General features: G+C 44.7%; 1 protein-coding gene across 1 annotated transcript; it reads right to left on the bottom strand.

Annotated features, from left to right (window-relative positions):
• Positions 1-239: 239 nt before the first annotated feature.
• LOC138745779 (zinc finger protein 850-like) lies at positions 240-22,796 on the bottom strand. Its single transcript, XM_069903075.1, has 4 exons — positions 21,379-22,796; positions 14,022-14,027; positions 4,838-6,075; positions 240-748 (listed from the first exon to the last, which is right to left on the bottom strand). The coding sequence occupies exons 1-3, from the start codon at positions 22,512-22,514 to the stop codon at positions 4,968-4,970; spliced, it is 2,250 nt and encodes a 749-aa protein (XP_069759176.1). The 5' UTR covers positions 22,515-22,796; the 3' UTR covers positions 240-748; positions 4,838-4,967.
• Positions 22,797-24,437: the final 1,641 nt, after the last annotated feature.

A 24,437-nucleotide genomic window follows, 5' to 3' on the forward strand; every position in this document is an offset into this window, starting at 1 on the left:
CACAGCTCAGGGATCAATTAATGTGTATACTAATCATCATCCCTTGGTGAAGAAAAAAATCAAAGATTATTAAATTGAAGTTTAATTCTGCAAGAATATAATTTAATGATAACTTACATTAAAGGCAAAGATAATGTAATTTATGATTGCCTTTCCAGATATTAACTTTGTAATATTTTGCAACAAAATGAAATTTCTTAGTTATATATGCTTCTAAAAGAATGTTATTTGTCTGCATTATATTATATAACAATAATTAAGCTATTATTTAATGTTGGAGATTGTAGTTAAAAAACAGTTCGAATTTTTATTTGTTGGGGGAAGGTATTACAACCTCCTGTTTTAGTAAAATAGGATTATCAGTGTAATGGTCACAGTTAACATTTAACACAAACACCATCACTACACGAGTTACAACTCAGCGATAATTCAATACATTAGAAGAACTGAGGGAAGGTTTGTCATTGTCTGTTCCAGATTCAATACATTTACAAAGACATTGTGATTTTGCAAGTGAGAACCATGCTGACTGCTGATGAGAAAACAGCTTTTTGAATCAGCTCTTGTGGCCATCCATCCTGTGGAATTCAGACCAAAGAATGCTCTGTGAGTGACTGGGCCTCTTTGGTGGATTGACCTGTGCCAAGAGTTCTCTTCATTTTGTTTGTGACTAACAGTGAAGGTCACTTGGAGAGACTGGAACCAGGATCTTGGAAGCTTCATGGAGGCCGCCCAGCTGAAGTCTTGCCTACAAAAGGAACAGGAGTGTTATGACCACAGCTCGCGTGGATGGATATTTCTTCAAAGGCAACGTAAGGAGAATTGGTGAGTCTGAAGAAGTTACAACTCCAGTCTTCCCATCACTTCATCATTAATTCTGGGCATCAAATTTCAAAGGCCTATGCTTCAAGATTGAACTTTGAAGTAACTTTCTAGATTTTGACCTGGACTGTAATGGTTTGGGTATATCACACACACATATCTTAGTGCACCTGCGCATAGTTGGGGATAGATTTAGTGTTAAGAATAGCTTAAGAATAAAGACCATAGTTTAAGAATAAGAAATAAAAAAATTAGCTTTTTAAAGATTAAACACTGTCTAGTTCATTGTCATTTGCTGTCTAGTTCATTGCCAATTTAGTTTGTAACAAAACTAAAATAAAATATATTAAAAAAACACATAATTCTCCGAATTGTGTTTTAAATGCAGCGTGGAGACACGAACCTTCATGCATTCAATGCAGCTATGTGCCAAGGTGAGGCCCTTCTGGGTAGAATTGGGGGACATTCTGGAAAAATTATGGGGGTGGAGTATCACTTTTGCTTCTATTGGGGGATATTATGGATGTGAGTCCAAGACTGTCCAAACACTAAATTCAATATGGAAAAGTTACCTTGGCAGTAGGAAATGCACAACAGACATTTGGAAATCTGACTCTCAGCTAAGCATAACAAAATGGAAAATGGAGATGGAGAGCTGTGTTCCTCTGGAGAAATTTATCTCTAACAAGAGGAAGACACTACACGTTAAGGTATGGCAGCCATACTTGCAATACATTGAGGCTCAAGTGTGATTACCTTTCCCAATGCCTCTCTCAAAAAGAAATATGGACAACAGGTCCACACAATGGCCTCACACAAGCCCAGGAATATCAAGAATGAAGAAATAAAGGCCTGGCCAGCACCCCTCCCCCTTCCCTTCTCTAAGTATATTTGCATTGTCATCTTTGGTAATTGTTCCAGGTCATTCTTTGATAATGCTGGGGTGGGAGGGGGAAATGAAACATGGGGGTGGGGAGGAAGTGAAGGGGGGGAGGGGGAACGATGTCAGGGCTCAATATAAATTGATCTGTAAAAAGGGAGGAGTGATCCTGAGATGTTTGTAAAATTTGAGTCTGTAAAATGACAAATAAAATTTTCAAAAAGAAATTGTTCTTAAGAGAAAGGTGGGGACCAAACTTGGCCCCACTTGAAATTAGCGAGATGGGATGAATGATCTGGCTGGGGAACACACCCAAATTTATATCTAAAATGTTCTTTTCTCTCCAAAATGAAAGTTCAAAACCAGGCTTGCAAAGGTCAAAAAAGAAGATTTAGGATTTGCAATAATGGAAAGATGCTGATCTGATTGATGTTTGGATAATGTGACGTCAATTATAAATGCAAGATACGGATTAGAGCAATATAATTTTCTACATCAACTATACCTTACACCACAGAAATTATGTAAATCAAAATCAGAAATAGCAGAGATGTATTTTAGATGTGGAATAGAAATAGGAATGTTTGTGCACGCCACGTGGTCGTGCGCGAAGTTGAGACATTTCTGGATAGATATTATTGAAACATTAACAAGAACAACAGGGGTGGCCTTCGCAGATGACCCAGAGTTTTGTGGCAATTTTATTGAAATAAGTAACAAACTAACTAAATTCCAAAGTTCATTATTAAAATAGCTTTAGTTATGGCTAAAAAATGCATTGTGATTACTTGGAAATCTGACTCCCCTCTACAGATAACAAGATGGAGGACAGAAATGAACAGTTGTATATCTATAGAGAAAAAAAAATTACATACAATCTAAAGAATAAATATGACATATTTATAAAAATATGGCAACCACATTTGAATTATATAGGGGCCCAAATATAACCTGTTATTAATATAAAAATAGAAGTGATCTTCTCAATGAAGATTCTTCCTTTTTAACCCAATTTTAAGCTCTGATGATGTACGGAATTATACTGTAATGTGTTTTGTTTTGTAAGAAAAAGTTCTATATATTTATAATTTAAAAAATAATGAATATGTCCTTGTAGGAAAAAAAAATAATATTCAAAAAAAGGATGGTGGTGTTCGGAAGTCACTTTTGTTTCTACATGACAATCACTGTGAATATTCATTATTTATCTTTTCTCATTACTGTCTTTTTAATTCATTGATGCAATGCTATTATCATTGTTTTTATTGACAAAATTCCTGTTGGTCTGTAGCAAGTAAGAATTTTGGTGCAATGCATATCACAATAAACTTGATATCAGAACATTCACTTCTGGTCACCTCATTACAGAAAGGATGTGGACATTTTGCAGAGGGCACAGGGGAGATTTAGTAGGATATTGCCTGGATTGGGGAACATGTCATATGAAGCAAGGTTGACAGAATTAGAGCGTTTCTCTATGGAGTGAAGGATGAGATATGACTCCACAAGATCATGAGGGAGGAGAGCCAGCACCTTTGCAGTTACCAAAAGAGATCTGTTTAAGGTGAGTGGAAAAAAATTTCAGAGATGTCAGAGGTAAGCTTTCAACTTGGAGAGTGGTGGGTTCCTGGAATGCATTGATGGTGAAGAAGACTGGGACAATAGATTCATTCAGAAGACCCTTAGATAGGCACATGGGTAGAAGAAATATGGGGGGTTATGGGCTATGAATTTGGGAATGATTTGATTGTTATGGAGTAGGGTTACCTAGGTTGGCACAACATTGTGGGCCAAACGGCCTATTCTGTTCTGTGAATTTACTTTGAACTGCCTTTACAACTGTAATTTTCTCTAGTCTCTGCACTATTCGGCTAATGTTGCACATCTACAGTGGCCTGAATACACCTGAGATCATCTTATCTTGGAAGCGAAGTAGGCTCAGGCCTGGTCAGTACTTGGAGGGGAGACTGCCAAGGAACACCAGGTGCTCTGTGAAGGGTGCTGGACAAACTGGCGACTCTCTGTCTACCTTAAGGTAGACAAAAGTTATAGAATTTCATGGATGTTACATTCTAAAAAATGTCACCTAACATGACAATAATGGAACCTTGACCTTTACTCCCCATGTTCGTCTTATTTATTTAAATAACTACATCTGGAATCGAGTGCAGGACACAAATGTGTAGGAGAAACTCACTGGGTCTCGCAGTATCCATACAAAGTAAAGGGCCTGGGCCCTTTCTCAGGTTTAAAAAAGGCAGGCACATGTGTTTTTCCACCAGGTTTGAGTATTGCGCTTAACCCCAGCATCTGCAGACATTCCTGTTACACTCCAATCAGCTGCTCCACTGCAAAGTCTCTTCAAGGAATACCAAGCCTGAAGAGGTTCTCCTCCCATCTTCAAAGGGAGCTCTGTGAGAGTCACTCTTGTTGCTCTCCCTCTGCTATCCCTGCAGCACTCGAGCTCCGCGACCAAGTGATACCTTTCTCCCTCCTCTTCTCTATCCACACCCCCTCCTTTTTATTTAGACACCTGTCTGTTTTCGCTGAGAGCTTAACAAAGGGTTCAAGCCCAGAACATTGTTACCCTTTACTATACATGCTACATGACCTGCTGAGTTTCTCCTGCATGTTTGTGTACTGCACCTTGATGGGGGAACAACTGTTCTGAATGGGAGGATCAACCTGTAAACTCTTTCCCAGTGCACAGTGGGTTAAGATCCCTTATAAAGAGCTGAACAACTCTATTAAAAGGCTATTCTCCCCTCCTGAGGCCTTAAGAAGAGTTTCCAAATGTGAATCAGCGAATATTGGAGAGAGATTTGGAGCAGATACTCTTTTGGTCAGCTTGACTCAAGAATTATTGAGGACCCTTTCCATCTCGACCACAGTATCTTTAACTTACTACCATCAAGGAAGGACAGGAGCATCACAATCAGGACTGCTAGGCTGGAAAATGCAGGCAAACCCCTCTATATACCACTTCAATCAATGCAAAATTCAGTTACAGTGATTTGGAAAACAGAAATAATTTCTGTTTTACACATGTAATTATTCAGTTACCACGAGATCTTTCTGAAAATTTCTCAGAAATTCTGAGATATCTCGGACCCTGGCACCAAGGATGCAACATACCAACAGGGATCTCTTGATCTCTTTTACTCCGAACAAGGGCCTCTTGCCGGTGTGGATCCTCTGGTGCTTCCGCAGGTTGAACATCTGGGTGAAGCCCTTGTCGCACTTGGGGCAGATGAAGGGCCTCTCCCTACTGTGGAATTGCTGATGGCTCAGTAGGTGGGAGGACTGGATGAACCTCTTTCTGCACTTGGGGCAGGCGAATGGTTTTTCCCCGGTGTGGCCCCGCTGGTGCCTCAGCAGATGAAGCCTTTCCCACTCTCAGGGGAGAAGGGCCACGCCCTGGTGTGGCCCCACCAGTGTATGGCAAGACTGGATCAGTTGGTGAAGGCCTTCTCACACTCAGGGCAGGCGTACGGCTTTTCCCTGTGTGGAGCCACTGATGACTCCGCAGGTTGGAAGACCAGGCAAACTCCTTTCCGCAATCGGAGCAGACGAACGGCTTTTCCCCGGTGTGGACCCGCTGGTGGGTCAACAGATGGGAGGTCTGGGTGAAGCCCTTGCCGCAGTCAGGGCAAATGAATGGCCTCTCCCTGGTGTGAACTCGCTGGTGGGTCAGCAGCTGGGAAGTCGTGGTGAACCCCTTCCCACAATCAGGGCAGGTGAAGGGCCTCTCCCCAGTGTGGCCCCGCTGGTGTATTGCAAGGCTGGACCTGTTGTTGAAGCCCTTCTCACACTCCGGGCAGGTGAATGGCTTTTCCCCAGTGTGGACCCGCTGGTGGATCAGCAGCTGGGAGGACTGAGTGAAGCACTTACTGCACTCAGGGCAGGAGAAAGGTCTCTCCCCAGTGTGACCCTGCCGGTGTCTCTCAAGGTTGGATCTGTTGGCAAAGCCTTTCTCACACAAGGGGCAGATGAACGGCTTTTCCCCAGTGTGGACCCGCTGGTGGATCTCAAGGCTGTACCTACTAGCAAAGCCCTTCCCACACTCGGGGCAGGTGAACGGCCTCTCCCCCGTGTGGATCCGCTGGTGGGTCTGCAGATTGGACCTGTTGCTGAATGCCCTCCCGCACTCGGGGCAGGTAAATGGCCTCTCCCCGGTGTGGACCTGCTGGTGTCTCAGCAGGTTGGAGATTTGGGTGAACCCCTTGCCGCACTCAGGACAGATGAAGGGCCTCTCCCCAGTGTGGCCCCTCCGATGGGTCAGCAGATTGGAGATTTGGCTGAAGCTCTTACCACACTCGGAGCAGGTGAAGGGCCTCTCCCCCGTATGAACCCGCCGGTGTCTCGTTAATTCACTCGACTTTTTAAAGTTCTTCCCGCAGTCGCAGCACAAAAACAGGTTCATCGCTGTGGGGACGAGAGGGTGTGACCAGGGGATAAATCAATGCACCCGATGGAGGGTCGTGGAGAGCTGGGCCACGGGTTAAATCAACACCGAGGCTGGGACTAGGGCCGGGACCCGGGGAGAAGCGTCCTCTAACCGGGCGTTGCAAGCCCCAGAACCAAAGGAGCCCTCCGTTCCGAGACCCCAACGAACACCAGACCCGGGATAGACAAGCAGCCTGTCGGAGAAGCGCGCACTGCGCATGTCTGTGAACTACTTCATGGGCCGAAGCGCCCCGACACCAGGCTGGCAAACGTGATGACGTCAGCCAACGTGACGTTCTGCCCTCATTCCTTAAACTTGAGCTTCTCCATTGGAAATAATTCAAACAAGGTAAGTCATTGCTCTGAGTTCTCATCGAATGTGGGGTTAGGACTGTTGGAAAGGTTCTCATTTATTACCTCCACACTGAATAATAAAACTCTCCTCTGATTGACAACTCGCTCTGCCCCGCCTCCCGGGCTGCGGCCGTCCCATCACATGACGGCACATATCAGCCAGGGCGTGTGCGGGCTGGCTGACGTCACAGACCTCGCCAGCGTCGCTGAGCGCCGTTCCCTCAGCAACGGGTCTGAATCCGCGAGCGGAGCTGGAGGACCGCGGGCGGGTCACTGGAGGTGGGTTCCTGTGAAGGGGATTCCGAGTTCTCCGCGCCCGGGATGCCCCGAGTTCTCCGCGCCCGGGATGCCCCGAGTTCTCCGCGCCCGGGATGCCCCGAGTTCTCCGCGCCCGGGATGCCCCGAGTTCTCCGCGCCCGGGATGCCCCGAGTTCTCCGCGCCCGGGATGCCCCGAGTTCTCCGCGCCCGGGATGCCCCGAGTTCTCCGCGCCCGGGATGCCCCGAGTTCTCCGCGCCCGGGAAGTGGGGGGGGATGGGTCGCGAGTTCTCCGTTCCTGGCAAGGGGGTGGTGGGGGATGGGGAAATCCCGAGTGCTGGGGGGGGGGAATCCCGAGTGCTGGGGGGGGGGGAATCTCGAGTGCTGGGGGGGGGAATCTCGAGTGCTGGGGGGGGGGGAAATCTCGAGTGCTGGGGGGGGGGAAATCCCGAGTGCTGGGGGGGGGGGAAATCCCGAGTGCTGGGGGGGGGGGAAATCCCGAGTGCTGGGGGGGGGGGAATCCCGAGTGCTGGGGGGGGGAAATCCCGAGTGCTGGGGGGGGGGGGGAAATCCCGAGTGCTGGGGGGGGGGAAAAGGAGGTGTGAGAAACACAGCTCACTGATTAAATCATTTTGCAGAGTCAATAAGTGAAAAATAACCTTTTTAATTTATTGACTCTGCAAAATGATTGATACTCAACAACCTTTTTTAATACATTTCTTTTTTGTAAACTTTTTAAAAACAACATCAAATCAATAGCAACAACAGAAAAAAAGGTTTTTATACAATATAATAACCGCCCCTCCCTCCCACCCCTCAAGGGGAGCCAAAAAAAACATAAAATGTATATATTTTAAGATATTTCCAAAACCATATATTCTAAGTAAGATGACCACATTTTAACAAAAAAGTAATTATAATGTAAAGTGTATTTTATTTTCTCCATATAAATACAAGATCTCAATTCATTATGCCATCGCACTATATTAATCTCTACATTGTCTTTCCAAGTAATTTCTACACATTTTCGTGCCACAGATAATGCTAAACATATAAATGCAATTTGAAACTTATCCAACCCCAAGCCAGTCAAAGAAACCATATAACCCAACAAAAAATATCTGGATCTAATGGTAATTTAATTTTAAGTAATTTCTCCAAAACCAACCTAACTTTTTCCCAAAATGGTTGTACCGTATCACCACACCAAAACTGCATGCAAAAAAGTTCCAGTACTTCACCCACATCTAAAACAAAAATCTGAGTGACTAAATCTGTACTTTTTTCAATTTCTCAGGAGTCAAGTATAACTTATGCAAAAAATTATAAATAACCAAATCATATCTTACATTAGTCAATTTACTTTAATTTAGTCAAATTGCTTTCCCATCTATTTCTAGATTTCTCCTAATTTGGTTTATCCTAGTTTCCTGTAACAATCGATACATATCTGAAATAAAACTTCTCTTTGGAATAAAGGAAATCAAAGATTCAAATTTCATGAACTTGGGTAAACTCAACTCTTTACCATAATTATCCCTTATCAAAGCTCTAAGTTGGTAATACACAAATAAAGAATTTACTGGTATACCAAATTTTTCCCTCAATTGATTAAAAGAAAGAAACTGTCCCTCTTCAAAACAATCCTGAATCACTTTTATACCCTGAAAGTACCATATCTTTAAATATCTATTAAACATTTGAAAAAGGAATAAGCTGATTTTGATATAACGGTGTTTGAATTGATAATTTACCCTTTGTTCCTGTAACATCATTTCTTTTAACCTGTATCTTTAACAAATGTTTTAATACTGGCATTTCATATCCCTGCAATAAATTCAAATTCCACTCACATATATATAAACTGGTGAACATCAAATTAAAAAATACAGACCAACTCCACCTTGGTCCAACTAGGAGGCTGATTAATATCCATCATTCTACTAACAAACTTCAACTGTGCAGCTTCATAATAATTTTGAAAGTGATGCAACTGGGGTCCACCTAGTGCATATTTCCATGTCAATTTCTGTAAAGCTACTCGAGCTAATTTTCCCTTCCATAAAAATTTCCACACCACCTTATTCAAATCCTGAAAAAAATATTTTTCTTTTTATTTACCTAGGCATGATTCATTCTCTAAAAAAGATTTGTTTTTGATTTTAGCACATTTGCAAGCTAGAATAGTGCAGGCTGAATATAAGAGTAGGGTTATATCCGATCATTCTGTGTTTATTTCTTGTGTAGGTCCTGAAGTGTTGCAATCAACTTACTGGTGGAGATTTAATGTAATTTTATTGAAGAAACTAGAGTTTATTACTTTTGTTAAGGAACAGATTGGTTTCTGGCTGAAAACATTAATTCAGTAAGTAGTAATTTTGTAATGTGGGATGCTTTAAAAGCATATTTGTGTGGTCAAATTATTAGTTATTCTACAAAAGTAAAAAAACAGTATCTGGTGGAAAGTTTGGCATTGGAGAAACAAATTAATGAGTTGGAAAAGGAATTTCAGAAGAACGTTACAGAAGATAAAGTAGCATTAACTAAGTTGAAATTACGTTATAATACTTTACAAACATATAAGTATGAGCGATTAATTCAAAGATCTAAGCAAAATTATTACGAGTTGGGTGACAGGGCTCATAAGGTATTAGCATGGCAATTAAAAACGGAACAAGAATCGAGATCTATCAATGACCAATTTTATTCATTTTATCAGAAATTGTATTGAGGGAAAACAAGATGATGGTTCTATTGAATCCTTCTTATCTAAGTTAAATTTACCAGTTTTAGGGGAGGAAGAGGTAAAGGAATTGGAAGCTCGATTTATAGATTTTGAGATTAAAGAAGCTATACAAGGGATGCCGAATGGAAAGTCGCCAGGTGATGATGGATTATCAGTGCAATTTTATAAAGTGTTTTATGAAGATTTATCTTCTATATTTAGGGACGAGTTGCAACAAATAAATGAAGATCAGTCACTACCGGAATCTTGTTCAAGTGCGATAATTGCAGTAATTCCAAAGAAAGGTAGCGATCCGTTGAATGTAGCTTTGTATTGACCAATTCCTTTATCAAATGTGGATTATAAAATAGTGGCTAAAGTATTGGCAAATAGACTTAATAAATATTTACCTCAGTTGGTACATACAGATCAAACAGGTTTTATTAAGAATAGATCAACTCGCCAAGCCAAAAGAAAGAATCTTTCTTAATTGCATTAATCGTTCTTGATGCTTGTTCAGTTTTCAATTGCCAAGCCAAAACTTTGTACTCTTTCACCTAACTCATAATAACATTGCTTCGATCTTTGAATTATTTTTTCATACTTAAGATTGCAAAGTATTATCTTTTTTCTTTCTTTGGCTTGGCTTCACGGATGAAAATTTATGGAGGGGTATGTCCACGTCTGCTGCAGGCTCGTTGGTGACTGAAAAGTCCGATGCAGGACAGGCAGGTTGCAGCGGTTGCAAGGGAAAATTGGTTGGTTGGGGTTGGGTGTTGGGTTTTTCCTCCTTGGAGGTTGCTGCCCGCCGAACTGTGAGGCGCCAAGATGCACGGTTGGAGGCGATATCAGCCCACTGGTGGTGGTCAATGTGGCAGGCACCAAGAGATTTCTTTAAGCAGTCCTTGCACCTCTTCTTTGGTGCACCTCTGTCTCGGTGGCCAGTGGAGAGCTCGCCATAGAACATGATCTTGGGAAGGCGATGGTCCTCCATTCTGGAGACGTGGCCCACCCAGTGCAGTTGGGTCTTCAGCAGCATGGATTCGATGCTTGGGGATTCTGCCAGCTCGAGTACTTCGATGTTGGTGATGATGTCTTTCCAATGAATGTTGAGGATAGAGCGGAGACAGCTCTGATGGAAGTGTTCTAGGAGCCGTAGGTGATGCCAGTAGAGGACCCATGATTCGGAGTCGAACAGGAGCATGGGTATGATAACGGCTCTGTACACGCTGATCTTTGTGTGTTTTTTCAGGTGGTTGTTTTTCCAGACTCTTTTGTGTAATCTTCCAAAGGCGCTATTTGCCTTGGCGAGTCTGTTGTCTATCTCTTTGTCGATCCTTGAATCAGATGAAATGGTGCAGCCGAGGTAGGTAAACTGGTTGACCGTTTTGAGTTCACTGTGCCCGATGGAGATGTGTGGGGGCTGGTGGTCATGGTGGGGAGCTGGCTGATGGAGGACCTCAGTTTTCTTCAGGCTGACTTGCAGGCCAAACATTTTGGCAGTTTCCGCAAAACAGGACGTCATGCGCTGGAGAGCTGGTTCTGAATGGGCAACTAAAGCGGCATCGTCTGCAAAGAGTAGTTCACGGACAAGTTGCTCTTGTGTCTTGGTGTGAGCTTGCAGGCGCTTCAGATTGAAGTAGTTCACGGACAAGTTGCTTTTGTGTCTTGGTGCGAGCTTGCAGGTGCCTCAGATTGAAGAGACTGCCATCCGTGCAAAGTATTATAACGAAGCTTTAATTTAGATAATTGTATCTTATTATCTTCAGTAGAATTCTTCTGGAATTTTTTCTCTAATATTTCAATTTCTTTTTCCAAATTTTGACTCTCAATCAATTTTTTTTTAACTAATAATCTGACCTCTTAAATATGCTTTTAAAGCATCCCATAAAACAAATTTACTCTGGACTTTCATTTGTAAGTAAAAAGTAATTTATTCTCTAATATAGTTAATAAATTAAGGCTTTTTAAATAGCATCTCATTAAATCTCCAACGATAAGAATTTCCTACCTTCTCACTGCCTAAACAAGAGGCCAACAAGAACGAATGTTCAGACAATGTTCTACTTTTATACTCAGCATGTGTAAATCTACCTTGCAACTGAGCTGAAACTAAAAATAGATCAATTCTAGAAAACGAATTATGCTGTGCAGATAAAAGGAAAAATCTTTTTCAGTAGGATTCAATTTCCTCCATATTTTCACTAAATTTAAATCTTTCATCACCTCAATTATTCTCTTTGCCATTTTAGTTGTCTTCACAATTTTTTGGAGATTTATCCAACAAAGGATCCAAACAGCAATTAAAATCCTCTCCTACCAAAATATTCCCATTTGATTTGTTCAAATTTAAAAAAGTGTCTGTAATAAATGCTTCATCATCCTCATTTGGTGCATAAACATTCATCAAAGTCCAAGTTTCTAAGAATATTTTGCAATTCACCATTAAGACTCTACCAGCATAAGCAAAAAAAAATCCAAACTAAATGGTACATTTTTATTTATCAAAATAGCTACTCCTCTGACTTTAGAGTTAAAAGATGAAGTAATCACATGTCCAACCCAATTCTTTTCAATTTCAAATGTTCCTTCACTGTCAAATGAGTTTCTTGCAAAAATGCAATATCCACCTTCAGCTTTTTAATATAATCCAGAATAACTTTCCATTTTATCGGATGATTTAACCCCTTAAAATTAAAAGTCACAAAATTCAAATTATTCATTATCTCCTATAGAGTGGCACTTAACACAGTCAGCTCTTACACTAAAAATCGGCTCCCTCTCTAAATCTACTAAAACAAGAAACCCCCCCCCCACACAAAAAAAGAAACCCCCCCTTCCTGACAAAGTCTAAATTAAATTAATATATAGAGAAGAAGAAGAAAAAAACCTCAACTAAAAAAAAACAACCCCCTCCCAAAAAATTGCAAAGCAGTACCCCCCTCGTCGACCAGGTGTGGTCAGTACCACTAGTGGCAGATGACTTTGAATTCAGCAGGGTCATTTACCCCTGCCTGGCCCAACTTCCAAAAAAAATTAATTCATAAACTTATTGTCCAGATTGATTTGTAGTATCTTCCGCCACATCAATTAGTTGCACCATTTCCATCTTCTTTAGTTCACTTCTATTTCCATTCTTAACTTTGGGAATGTTGATTGTTGGCTTCTTAGAGAGATTGAAACTCAACTTGTTATCTGGTAAAGGATTAGCAAAAGTTAAAGCATCCTGGGGTTTTTCAAAAAACTGATACTGAGATGGTCCATAAAATACTTTCAACACCACTGGATATCTAAATGTCGCTCTAAATCTAACCTTTCCTCCACAACACCGTCTTAGCTTGATTAAACTCCTTACGTCGCTGTATAATGTCCCGCATTAAATCCGCATAAAATAAAGACTCTACTGCATTGAACCATTATTGGATTCTGATCAGCTCGGGCTTTCTGCACAGCAAGATGTAAAATTGTCTCCCGATCCTGATATCTTAAAACATCGAATTAAAACCGCTCACAGAAGATGTCCCAGAAAAGATTTCCTTCTTAACGCTCAATGAGCCCTATCCAATTCCAGTCCATCTGGAAATGATTCCATTCCCAGTATTTCTGGAATCCATTTACAAAAAAGTTTCATAGGATCTTGTCCTTCAATATCCTCCAGAAGTCCAACTATTTTAACATTATTTTGTTGACTTTGGTTTTCCAATGAATCAATCTTTTGCATAAACATATTTTTCTGCATATCCCATCCAGACACTGATTCTTCCACTTGATCCATTCTGTCTTCCACATTCTTACATCTGTCCTGTACTTCATCCACTGCAATCAAACATTTATGAAGGTCCCCTTTCATAACAGCAATTTCTCCACACATGTCAGTTATTTTGCCTTTCACTTCAACAAGTTGTTCATCAATATTATGAAAGCCAGTAGTTATATAGGTCATAATATCTTCATTCTGCTTTGTTAACTCTTCAAACATTGTAACCACGTCAGGTCCAGGTGAAGGATTTGTTAAAGTAGGTGAAACAGCAGATTTAAAAGGAAAAGCCATTTTTGTAGCTTTGGCTGCCATCAGCCTCTTGGATACGGAGCTTCAAATCAGGTCCTCTTGGTCCAAATATTCAACTTGCTCTTCCTCTTCACCTTCTGGTATTAAAACATCCTCTCTGGCCGCCCTGCTGCGGGTCTGGATCCGCGACGTCGAGCCTATAGGGCCCGTTGCACTCACTGGCACGTTGGCGTGTGTCAGGACGCTGCTGGCAGCGCTGTTCTGCCCATACCCCTGCGCGGCCCTGCTCGATTCACCACCCCTAGCTATGCTAACCATGTCGCGCCCACGAACGTCCTTACCAACGTCGGCACCATCTTTCGTCAACTGGATCCTCGGAGAGGTCGATCTTCTTCCAAGTTCCTTTGGAAGATGTCCTCTGCGATTTGGGTTCCATACTTAATCGATCCTGGTGCTCTTTCTGTTTGCTAGGCTCAGATTTTTCACTATTTCCCACAACTTTAATAACTAATTTATTTTGCTTCTGACCTCTTCCTTTCTTCCAACCCCAACACTTAATACTTGATCTAATAGACTTTTAAACTTTTAAACAGTCTTTATAATTCGGGCGTTAATTAGTTCTGCCAGGGAGAAACAGATCCCATGTCTTTTTTTCTATGCCATCTTGCCACACCCCATTAATAAGGCTTTTGATGAGGTTCCGCATGTAAGGTTAGTAAGGAAGGTTCATTCACTAGGGATTAATAGAGAGATAGTGAGATGGGTTCAGAGATGGCTGAAAGATAGACAGCAGAGAGCCATGTGGCCAACTGTCAGGATGAAAGCCTGTGATGAGCAGTGCTTCAGGGATCGGAGCTGGGTCCCCTGTTGTTTATTATTTATATTAATGATTTGGATAGGCAGTTATCTGGGTAAGCAAATATGCAGACGGTACGAAAATAGGGGGAGTGGTGGATAGTGAGGAAGGATTTCTTGGATTACAGAAATATTTGGTTTGTTTGGAAAAGTGGCTGAAGGATGGCAGATGCAATTTAATGTAGACAAGTGAGAGGTGCTGCATTTTGGAAAAAATAACCAAAATAGGACATATGCAGTTATGGGGAGGGCACTGAGGAATGCAGAGGAACAGAAGGATATTGGAGTTATGGTACAGAGTTCCTTGAAGGTGGATTCCCATGTAGTTAAGAAGGCATATTCTATGCTAACCTTCATAAATCATAGCATAGAGTACAGGATCTGAGAAGTGATGCTGCGACTGTTTAAGGCATTGGTAAGGTCAGGTGTTCAATTCTGGTCTCCAAATTATAGGAAGGATATAGATAAAGTGGAGAGGGTGCAGAAAAGATTTATAAAGATGTTGCCTGGCTTACAACATCTAGAGTACAGAGAAAGATTAAGGAGACTGGGACTTCATTCATTGGAACATAGATTTGATAGAAGTATTTAAAATTGTGAAGGGAATAGATAAACTAGATGTGAGTGAATCCTTTCCCCTGAGGGCAGGGAACAAGAGGGCATACGTTAAGGATAAGGGGGCAAAACAAGGAGAAATGTTAGAGGATGCTTCTTCACTCGGAGTGGTGGCAGAATGGAATGATCTTCCAGAGGAGATAGTTGCAGCAGGGTCCTTTCTGTCATTTAAGAGAAGGTTAGATGTGTACATGGATATGAGAGGGTTGGAGGGTCATGGGTGGAGAATGAGAGGGGGAAACTAGTGGAGTTGTACAAGTGAACCAGTGCGGACTCGAAGGGCCGATATAGCCTGTTTCTACCCTGTAAACTGTTGTATGGTTATGTGCTTATATGGATATAGTGGTGGTCCACTGCGATGATAATCAAGCCAGCGCTCTTGGCAGCATGCACAACCAAAGGCTAGCAGCCTGTGCAGCAGCACTGGCCCCAACAAGCAAACCAGCGGGTGAATAGCAAGGGCAGCTTAAAGCCCAGTGACCCCAAAATGGTGATGGCCTTGCTGCGCAGCCAACAGACAGTGACAGCGCACGGGGAAGAAGGGCATGGTTATGCAGGAAAGTACTCGCGTGCAAGAAACCTGCTTTTGTTATGCATGTTGTGGCGTCAGCAAAGGGAAACCATGGCGGGAACAGTGCAAGTATAAAAGTCGGGCCTGAGCCCTAATAAAACTCAGATCTTAACCTGACTACACTACCTGCGTGTGTCTTCTTTCAAGTAGCGCATGTCTACAATTGGTAACCCCGACAGTTTAGATGGCATCTGAACCTAACGATGAGCAAACCAGCAGCAGTCAACAGTTGCTGTCAAGCTGCTGACCTTCTGGATGAATCAGCCACATGTGTGGTTTGACCAGGCTGAGGCACAGTTCCAGATCTAGCAGATCACAACAGAGTCCACCATATGGTGAGTGCCCTGGACCAGGACAGGCCCATCCAGGTGGTCAACTTCATCCAGAAGCCCCCATTGGAAGGTGCGTAAACGCCTTCAAGGATTTGCTGATCGAGACCTTCTGGCTCTCACAGCTTGAGAGAGGGCCACGTCTCGTCCACCTGGATGGGCTAGGGGACAGGGTCCCGTTAGCTCTCATGAGATGCTGGCCATCCGAGCCCTGCAACATGTTTGAGCAGGCATTCCTGGAGCAACTGCCCAAGGACGTCCAACTGCTTCTGGCAGGCACTGACTTCATTGACCCCTGGAAGGTCACAGCACAAGTGGATGTTCTGTGGAAATGGAAAAGAGAGTGATCGGCATCCATTGGGCTCATCACTAAACCCCGCAGTCAGACCCATGCAGACCTGCCGAGAGAACAACAGTCCCACAAAGGAGGCGATCCCAATGACCAGTGGTGATTCTACCACCAGTGATGGTGCACCAGAGCCTGCCGGTGCAGACAGCCATGCACGTTTCACTAATGACCATGATGGCTGGCCAACGAGACAGCCATCATGTTTGGGACTGCCAGTCTGGACGACGTTTCCTCGTGGACACATTCTTCCCCGATCAGGACAGTACACCAGGAACAGGCAGGCAAGCCCCACACTGCGGGCTGCTAACAACAGGTCCAACTAAAGTTGGGAGGCAGCCTTTTCTCGTGGGTGTTTACGCTGGCTGCAGTGGAACAGCCGCTCATTGGGGCAGACTTCCTGTATGCCCATTGCCTGCTCGTGGACCTTGAGGATCAGAGACTAGTCCACGCCAAGACTTTCCAAATTGTCCCCCTCGAAGACGCCAAGCTTCCAGCACTCCACCTGAACTCCATGGAACGATCAACCGATGAATACGCTAAGGTCCTGGCCAAGTTCCCTGCAGTGCTCATTCCCCAATTCACCACGGCGATGCCTGGCATAGAGTACAGCACCATATCCTGACCTAGGACCCGCCGCTCCACGCAAGAACAAGACGCCTTCCTCCGGAGATACTCCAACTGGCAAAAGGAGAATTCAAAAAACTGGAGGAGCTCAGCATTATATTGCAGTTGGACAGCCAATGGGCTTCTACCCTGCGTATGATGCCCACTCAATGAGGCCACAACACCGGATCGATACCTCATGCCGCACATCTAGGACTTCGCAGCAAATCTTCACGGGGCAAAGATTTTTCCCAAAGTAGACCTCGTGCGGGGATATCACCCTGATGATATCCTTAAAACCGCCATCGTCACCCCGATCAGCCTGTTTGAATTCCTTCGAATGCCGTTCAGGCTGAAGAACGTGACACAGACCTTCCAGCAGCTAATGGACGCAGAGGGCCGAGACCTGGATGGCACCTTCGGGTACCTGGATAACATCCTCGTGGTGAGCAGGAACCAACAAGAACACATGACACACCTCCACAACCTCTACAACCGACTGAGCGAATTTGGCCTGACGATCAACCCAGCCAACTGCCAGTTCGGGTTGGAGGCCCTCGACTTCCTAGGATACAGGATAACCAGGGAAGAAGCCACACTGCTACCCAGCTAAGTGGAGGCCATCCAGAAGATTCCTAGGCCCATCACAACCAAGAGACTACAGGAGTTCATGGAGATGATCAACTTCTACCACAGGTTCAACCCCTCAACTGCCCGGATTATGTAGGCCTCGTTCACTCACATGGCAGGAAAGGCAAAGAACATCACAAGGGATGAGGAGTCAGCGGAGGCCTTTGTGAAGGACAAGGCAGCCCTGGCAGGCACCACTATTCTGGCACACCCCAGGACAGCCCTGACAGTGAATGCCCCAGGAATGGCGATTGGCGGAGTTCTGGAGCAGCAGATTGAAAGAAGTTGGCGGTCACTGACTTTCTTCAGCAAATATCTATAGCCTACAGAACTGAAGTACAGCATTTTTGACAAAGAGCTGCTGGTGCTGTACTTAGCTATCCGCCACTTTAGGTACTTCTTAGATGGCAGAGCTTTCACGGTCTTCGCAGACTGCAAGCCTCTGACTTTCATCTTGGCAAAAATCTGAGACCCCTGGTCAGCACGCCAGCAATGACACCTGTCTTACATCTTGGAGTACACCAGATGTAAGACACGTCTCTGGCAAGGACAACGTGGTGGCAGCACACAGTCCAGACAAAGTATCCACGCGCTATCAAGGGGAGTGGACTTTGTGGCACTGGCGGAGATGCAGCAGAGCGATGAGGAGATGTCCCAATACAGGACTCCCATATCGGGACTGCAGCTCCAGGATTTAAATGTTTTATAGAATTCTGTTGGGAGTCCGACCTCTCCAGGTGTTTTATTGTTCAGTAGCTTTTTTATTATATCCCGTATTTCTTCTATTTCAAATGATTTTATCAATTTGTTTTGTTCCTCTTCTTGCAATTTCAGTAGTTCAATTTTAGCTTCGTCCTATTTTGTCTTCTTTCCCTTTGTTCTCAGTTCGGTATAATTGCTTATAGAATTCCTTGAACTTTTCATTGATCCCTGTTGGGTTATATGTAATTTGTTTGTCCTTATTCCTTGATGCCAATACCCTTCTTTTAGCTTGCTCTGTTTTAAGCTGCCAAGCTAGTATTTTGTGCGTTTTTTCTCCTAGCTCATACTTCTGCTTTATCTTCATTATGTTCTTCTCCACCTTATACGTATAAGGTATTGTTTCGTATTTTATTTTTTTGTCCACCAATTCTCTTCTTTTGTTGCTAGTTCTTTTTCTGTACTTACTATTTCCCTTTCCAGCTGTTCTATTTCCCAATTGTAGTCCTTCTTCATCTTAGTTACACAACTTATTATCTGCCCTCTGATGAAGGCTTTCTTTGCATCCCATAATATAAATTTATCTTTCACTGATTCCGTATTTATTTCAAAGTACATTTTAATTTGGCGCTCAATAAATTCTCTAAAATCCTGTCTTTTAAGTAGCATGGAGTTTAATCTCCATCTCTACATTCTTGGTGGGATGTCCTCCAGCTCTATTGCTGACCTAATTGGTAGATGAACAACCATGGGCACTATTGGGTATTCGGACAGCACCCAAGGAGGACCTCAACACCTCTTTGCCAAACTTGTCTATGGAGCTCCACTGGTGGCCCCAGGGGAATCCGTATTGTCCCAGGCAGACAGCAGGAAGACTCAGCAGCTTTCCTCTGCAGGCTTAGGGAAAGAGTCAGCAACCTGGTCCCGACTCCACCTTCATGGACACGCAAGGACCAAAATACCCAAAGGCCCACAAGACTGTGAGTGTTTTCTTTCATAGGGGTCCACATCATCCACTGATGCAGAGGCCATACGAGGGTCTGTTCCAGGTCATTGGTAACAACGGAGCCACATTTGAGCTGGAGGTCGGAGGTTTTCACCACGGACAGGCTAAAGCCAGCACACCTGGACCCAGCACCCCACCCCCCCAACCCCCATCAAGACACCAGCACCATGTCGGAGAGGCAGGCCATTGAAGCACCAAGGACAACACCACCAGTTCTGGGGCTCATGTGGCAGCCTGCCATGATCGAGCCGGGGCTCTGGGTGTCGAGCGCAACCAAAGGCCAGCAGCCCGCAGAGCGATGGCAAGGGCAGCTTAAATGCTAGTGTCCCCAAAATGGCACTGGCCTTGCTGCACAGCCAAGACATGGACAGCACTTGGGGAAGAAGGGCATTGTTATGCAGGAAGGTACCCGCATGGGGGAAACCCGCTTTCGTTATGCATGTTGTGATGTCTGCAAAGGGGGGGACCATGGCGGGAACACTGCAAGTATTAAAAATCGGGCCTGAGCGCAAATAAAACTCAGATCTTAACCTAACTACTCTACATATGTGTGTCTTCTTTCGAGTTTTTGTTTAATCTCTAAATTAATATTTAACCTATAAATACAGGCCTCCAATTTTAATCTATTCATCTCCAAACATTCCCTATCATTCAATTATATTTTGAACTATTTTTTCCATTTATTAATACTGTTACAAGCCCAGAGGACCCCAAAACGCAGCAGCAATAATATTCACCAAGACAATTTTTTTTCTTAAAAAGTTGCTTTTATCTTTAGACATGAAAACAGAATCACACTAACTTATCACTAAAAACTTAACCCCCTTCTAATTCTAAGCACATGTATATGAAATGTGTGTGTAAGTTCAGAAAAGTTCTTTGATTCACAGTCCAATCTCACTTCTCATTCTCCAAGTAACTTCACTGTTAGTCACAATCAAAATGAAGTTTTGTGCTTCCCCAAAAGACCCTTCTGGCACAGGTCAATCCTCCAAAAAGGCCCAGTCATTCACAGAGCATGCCTTGCTCTGAATTCCACAGAATAGCTGGCTGCAAGCTACTTCAAAAATGTGTTCTCTCCAGCAGTCAGAATGGTTCCAATGTCCTTGCAAATGTATTGAATCTGGAACAGACTGTGACAAACCTTCCCTCAGTTCTTCCAATGTATCGAATTGTTGCTGGGTTGAGACTCGTGATGATTCTTGTGCAAAATGTTAAATGTGACCATTCAGTCTCCTGTATATACTATCCCTTAGTGATTTTACTAAAACGGGAGCTCCTGTTTAGTTTCTCCAGTATTGCACTGCAGACCCAGCATCTGCAGACTCCCCTATTTAACTCTACACAGAGGGTGGTGGGCATGTGGAATGAGCTGCCAGAGGAAGTAGGGGAGGCGGGTGATATATATATTCAGGAACATGGATCGGAAAGGTCTAAGAAGGATGTGGGCCAAATAGGGTCAACATGAACAAGCTGTGCCGAACGACTGCCATTTGCACTACATAACTTTATGATCCATCAAGGCTGACCCGCGACTAATTCTGAATACCCAGCTGTGCTCCATACCCCTTGATTTGGAAAACATTCATTCACCTTGAATTTGTAAATGACAGTTTATGAAACACCCATTCCCACTTGTGGCAAAGGCTGCCAAACTCTTGCACCTCTCCTGACCCCCACCCCAGGTACTGCTCCCCAAATGGCCAGGTTCCCTAATCCAAAATCCCCTCAGCCCCCTCCAACCCCAGAATATGGAGAGGGAGAACCTATCCGTTGCCTTACAGTCAATGGGACTGGGCAGAAGAATAGATCAGCATGGAATAGATGGGCCAAACGACCAGTTTCTGTGCTGTTCTGTGGTTCAACAGCAAAACGCTCATTCAAACAATAACAAATAAAGCCCAAGTCCAGCCCTGGTTTCTTCAACAAACAACACCACGGATGTTCAAGATCCTTATCATTTATTTGGCATGTGCCAAGTACATTAAGCTGCAGGATGGTTACGGGGGCTGTTAATATCAGTTGGATGGGGATGGGACGGTGGACACGATCCTACCCTGATTAGAATGACAGGGATGTGGGGTCAGATCAGCAACAGAATCCGGCTCAATTGTAGACCTGCTGGTGCTTCAACAGGCTGGCTGGGTGGGTGGGTGGGTGAAGAGTTGCTGCCGTTGAAGGTCCTCTTGCTGGAGTGGACCTGCTGGTGGGTCCTCAGGTAAGAGGACTGGGTGAAGCCCTTTCCACACTGAGAGCAGACAAATGGCCCCTCCCCAGTGTGAAGCCGCTGGTGGGTCAGCAGATTGAATGTCTTGGTGAAGCCCTTCCTGCATTCGGGGTAGGTGAACGGTCTCTCCCCGCTGTGGACCCGCTGGTGCTTCCGCAGGTCAGAGTTCTGTGTGAAGCCCTTCCCGCACTCGGAGCAGACGAATGGCCTTTCCCCGGTGTGGAGCAGCTGATGAGTCAGCAGATGGGAGGACTGAGTGAAGCCCTTCCCGCATTCGGGGCAGACGAACGGCCTGTCACTCCTGTGAATCTTCTGGTGGGTCAATAATTTTGATCGACAGATGAAGCCCTTGCCGCACTCAGGGCAGGTGAACAACTTTTCCCTGGCGTGGACCCGCTGGTGGGTCAGCAGACTGGAGGTCCTAGTGAAAGCCTTGCTGCAATCAGGGCAGGTGAATGGCCTCTCCCCAGTGTGGACCTGCTGGTGTCTCTCAAGATGAGACCTGTTGCTGAAGCACTTCCCACACTCGGGGCAGCTGAAAGGCTTTTCCCTGGTGTGGACCCGCTGGTGTCTCAGCAGGTTGGAAGACCTGACAAACCCCTTCCCACACTCGGAGCAGATGAACAGACTCTCCCCAGTGTGAACTCGCTGGTGTCTCAGTAGGCTGGAGGTCTGGGCGAAGCTCTTGCCACACTCGAGGCAGGTGACCAGCCTCTCTGTGTTGTGGACCCGCTGGTGTCTCAGCAGATCGGAAGACTGAGTGAAGCCCTTCCCACACTCTGGGCAGGTGAATGGTCTCTCCCCGGTGTGGACCCGCTGGTGGGTCTGCAGATTGGAACGGTTGGTGAAGGCCCTCCCACACTCGGGGCAGGTAAATGGCCTCTCCCCAGTGTGGACCTGCTGGTGTCTCAGCAGGTTAGAGATTTGGGTGAACCCCTTGCCACACTCAGGACAGATGAAGGGCCTCTCCCCGGTGTGGCCCCGCTGATGGGTCAGCAGATTGGAGACTTGGCTGAAGCTCTTACCACACTCGAGGCAAGTGAAGGGCCTCTCCCCCGTATGAACCCGCCGGTGCCTCATTAAGTCACTCGACTTTTTAAAGTTCTTCCCACAGTCGCAGCACAGAAATGGCTTCATCGTTGTGGAGACGAGAGAGTGTGACCAGGGGATAAATCAATGCAGTCCTACCCTGGGGCGCACAGCGCAGGCTCAGCCCGATAGAGAGTCCCAGAGAGCTGGGCCACGGTTAAATTAACACCGAGGCTGGGACTAGGGCCGAGTCCCGGGGAGAAGCGTCCTCTAGCCGGACGTTGCAAGCCCCAGAACCACGGGAGCCCTCCCTTCCGGACCCTTTACTACATCGCCTTCAGACCCCGACGGGCCCTGGTAGGAGGTGGGGCACAAACAATTGTTACACAGCAGGATGACGTTCTATGCTGTTAGCCCCGCCTTGTAAGCTGATTGATAGGTGCAGCATCCAACAGCGTGAGGGCCGATGTCAATCAGAGAAACAGCAACAACTGCAGCCTCTGGAACCTGAAGCGAAAGCAGAGAAGCAAATAGACGGAAGTGTTGGAGAAACTCGCGCAGCTTTCACAGGGAATGAAGGGAACCAACGTTCGGGAGCGTTCTCTCTCTTCCCTCCCTCCTCCTCCTTCCCCAGCCCCTCCCCTTCCCTTCCTGGTCTCTGCCCTCGCCCCATCACTTCAGCTTCTTTCTCCTCTCCCCTTCCACCTGGACCTAACTGTTCCCTCACGTTTTCTCCCGTCTTCCTCTGAGAGTAGGACTCTGTGTATCTCAGGCCATTTGGTCGAGTTAACAGTGATGGGAGGATTCAGCAATGCAGGGCGATGCAAGTCCCAGGGAGAACAAAGGGAGAAGGTGCGTGGAAATATTATCCACCCTCTAATAGATGGACGCATTAGGAAAGGTTCATATCGGACTCTTGGAGCCTGAGACACAACAGAAATAATTTGGGTTCAAATCCATATATTGAGATGGTTTTCCCATAAGAAGTGAGCGGACACTTACCGAAAGCGCCTTGCGCTCTCGCCAGCTGGGAAGAGTGAAATGCGACCACTGGTACAGACACAATTTCTCCGGTGATTGTCTGAGCGATTAACCATTCGCTGTTCAGAACTGAGATGCAACAATCTTGATGCTGCCGAACCAGCACTTTTTTCAGAAAACTTTTGCATTAAAATGAGAACATCATATTTTGTAACTTCACTACGAACATTTCTGCAGTAAACCCGGCGAGTTTGGACGGAGTGGGAAAAGAGAAACAATTTGTCAGAAGTACAAATTCTCACACATGAGTCTCTTTAAAGTCGGTGACACGACAAGCTTTATTAACAAGTCTGCAGAGTTGGACTCAACTGGCTTCTCGCCAAGTCAAGCCCCGATACATACAGTGCATTGATTTTTATACCTTTTTTGCTTGTCCTTCCCCTCCTCTTTAACACTGTTTTAATTGGTTAGTTTGTGCAAAATCACGCTAAGTACACTTGCATTTGTAATTATCATGTTAGTCACGCACACTACGAACTCTGCACACACTAAATTCTGTTTTTCACTCTTTTATCAATCTTTGGCTCCTACATGTCTCTTTGTGACCATGAAAGATCTCTGTTTGTTATAACATTGTCCAGCTGAACTTTTTATGGTAAGCTCCCTGTCTATTCTGGCTTCCCCTTTTATGATTAATCATCACATTTTAACTTAAGCCCTTTTTAACCTAAATTCTCTATCTATAACAATCCACCCCTTTCTTTCTTTAAAATGTGTGTACTATTTCTGAATGGGGGCCTTAACCCAGGGAAGAGAACCATCTTCTGATAAATTAATTTTGTGCTGAAGTAAAATTCTATCTGGGTCTCCCAGGACCCTGGCTGCATGGTCTGCTGGACCATCGAAATCACTAGGCTGCGCAGACAGGGAATAAGACAGGGTAAAACAAGCAGGAGGAACAAAACACCCCCCATGACCCACAATAAGGTGCGCCACCAGGTTCCTCCAAACCATTTGTCCAACCAATTTAATTTTGCGAAAGGATGCCAG

This window comes from Narcine bancroftii, chromosome 11 (genome assembly GCF_036971445.1).
Source record: "Narcine bancroftii isolate sNarBan1 chromosome 11, sNarBan1.hap1, whole genome shotgun sequence".
Lineage (NCBI taxonomy): Eukaryota > Metazoa > Chordata > Chondrichthyes > Torpediniformes > Narcinidae > Narcine > Narcine bancroftii.

Bases quoted from the DNA above. Each gene is read 5' to 3' on its own strand.
- LOC138745779 (XM_069903075.1), bottom strand. From the start codon at position 22,514: ATGAAGCCATTTCTGTGCTGCGACTGTGGGAAGAACTTTAAAAAGTCG.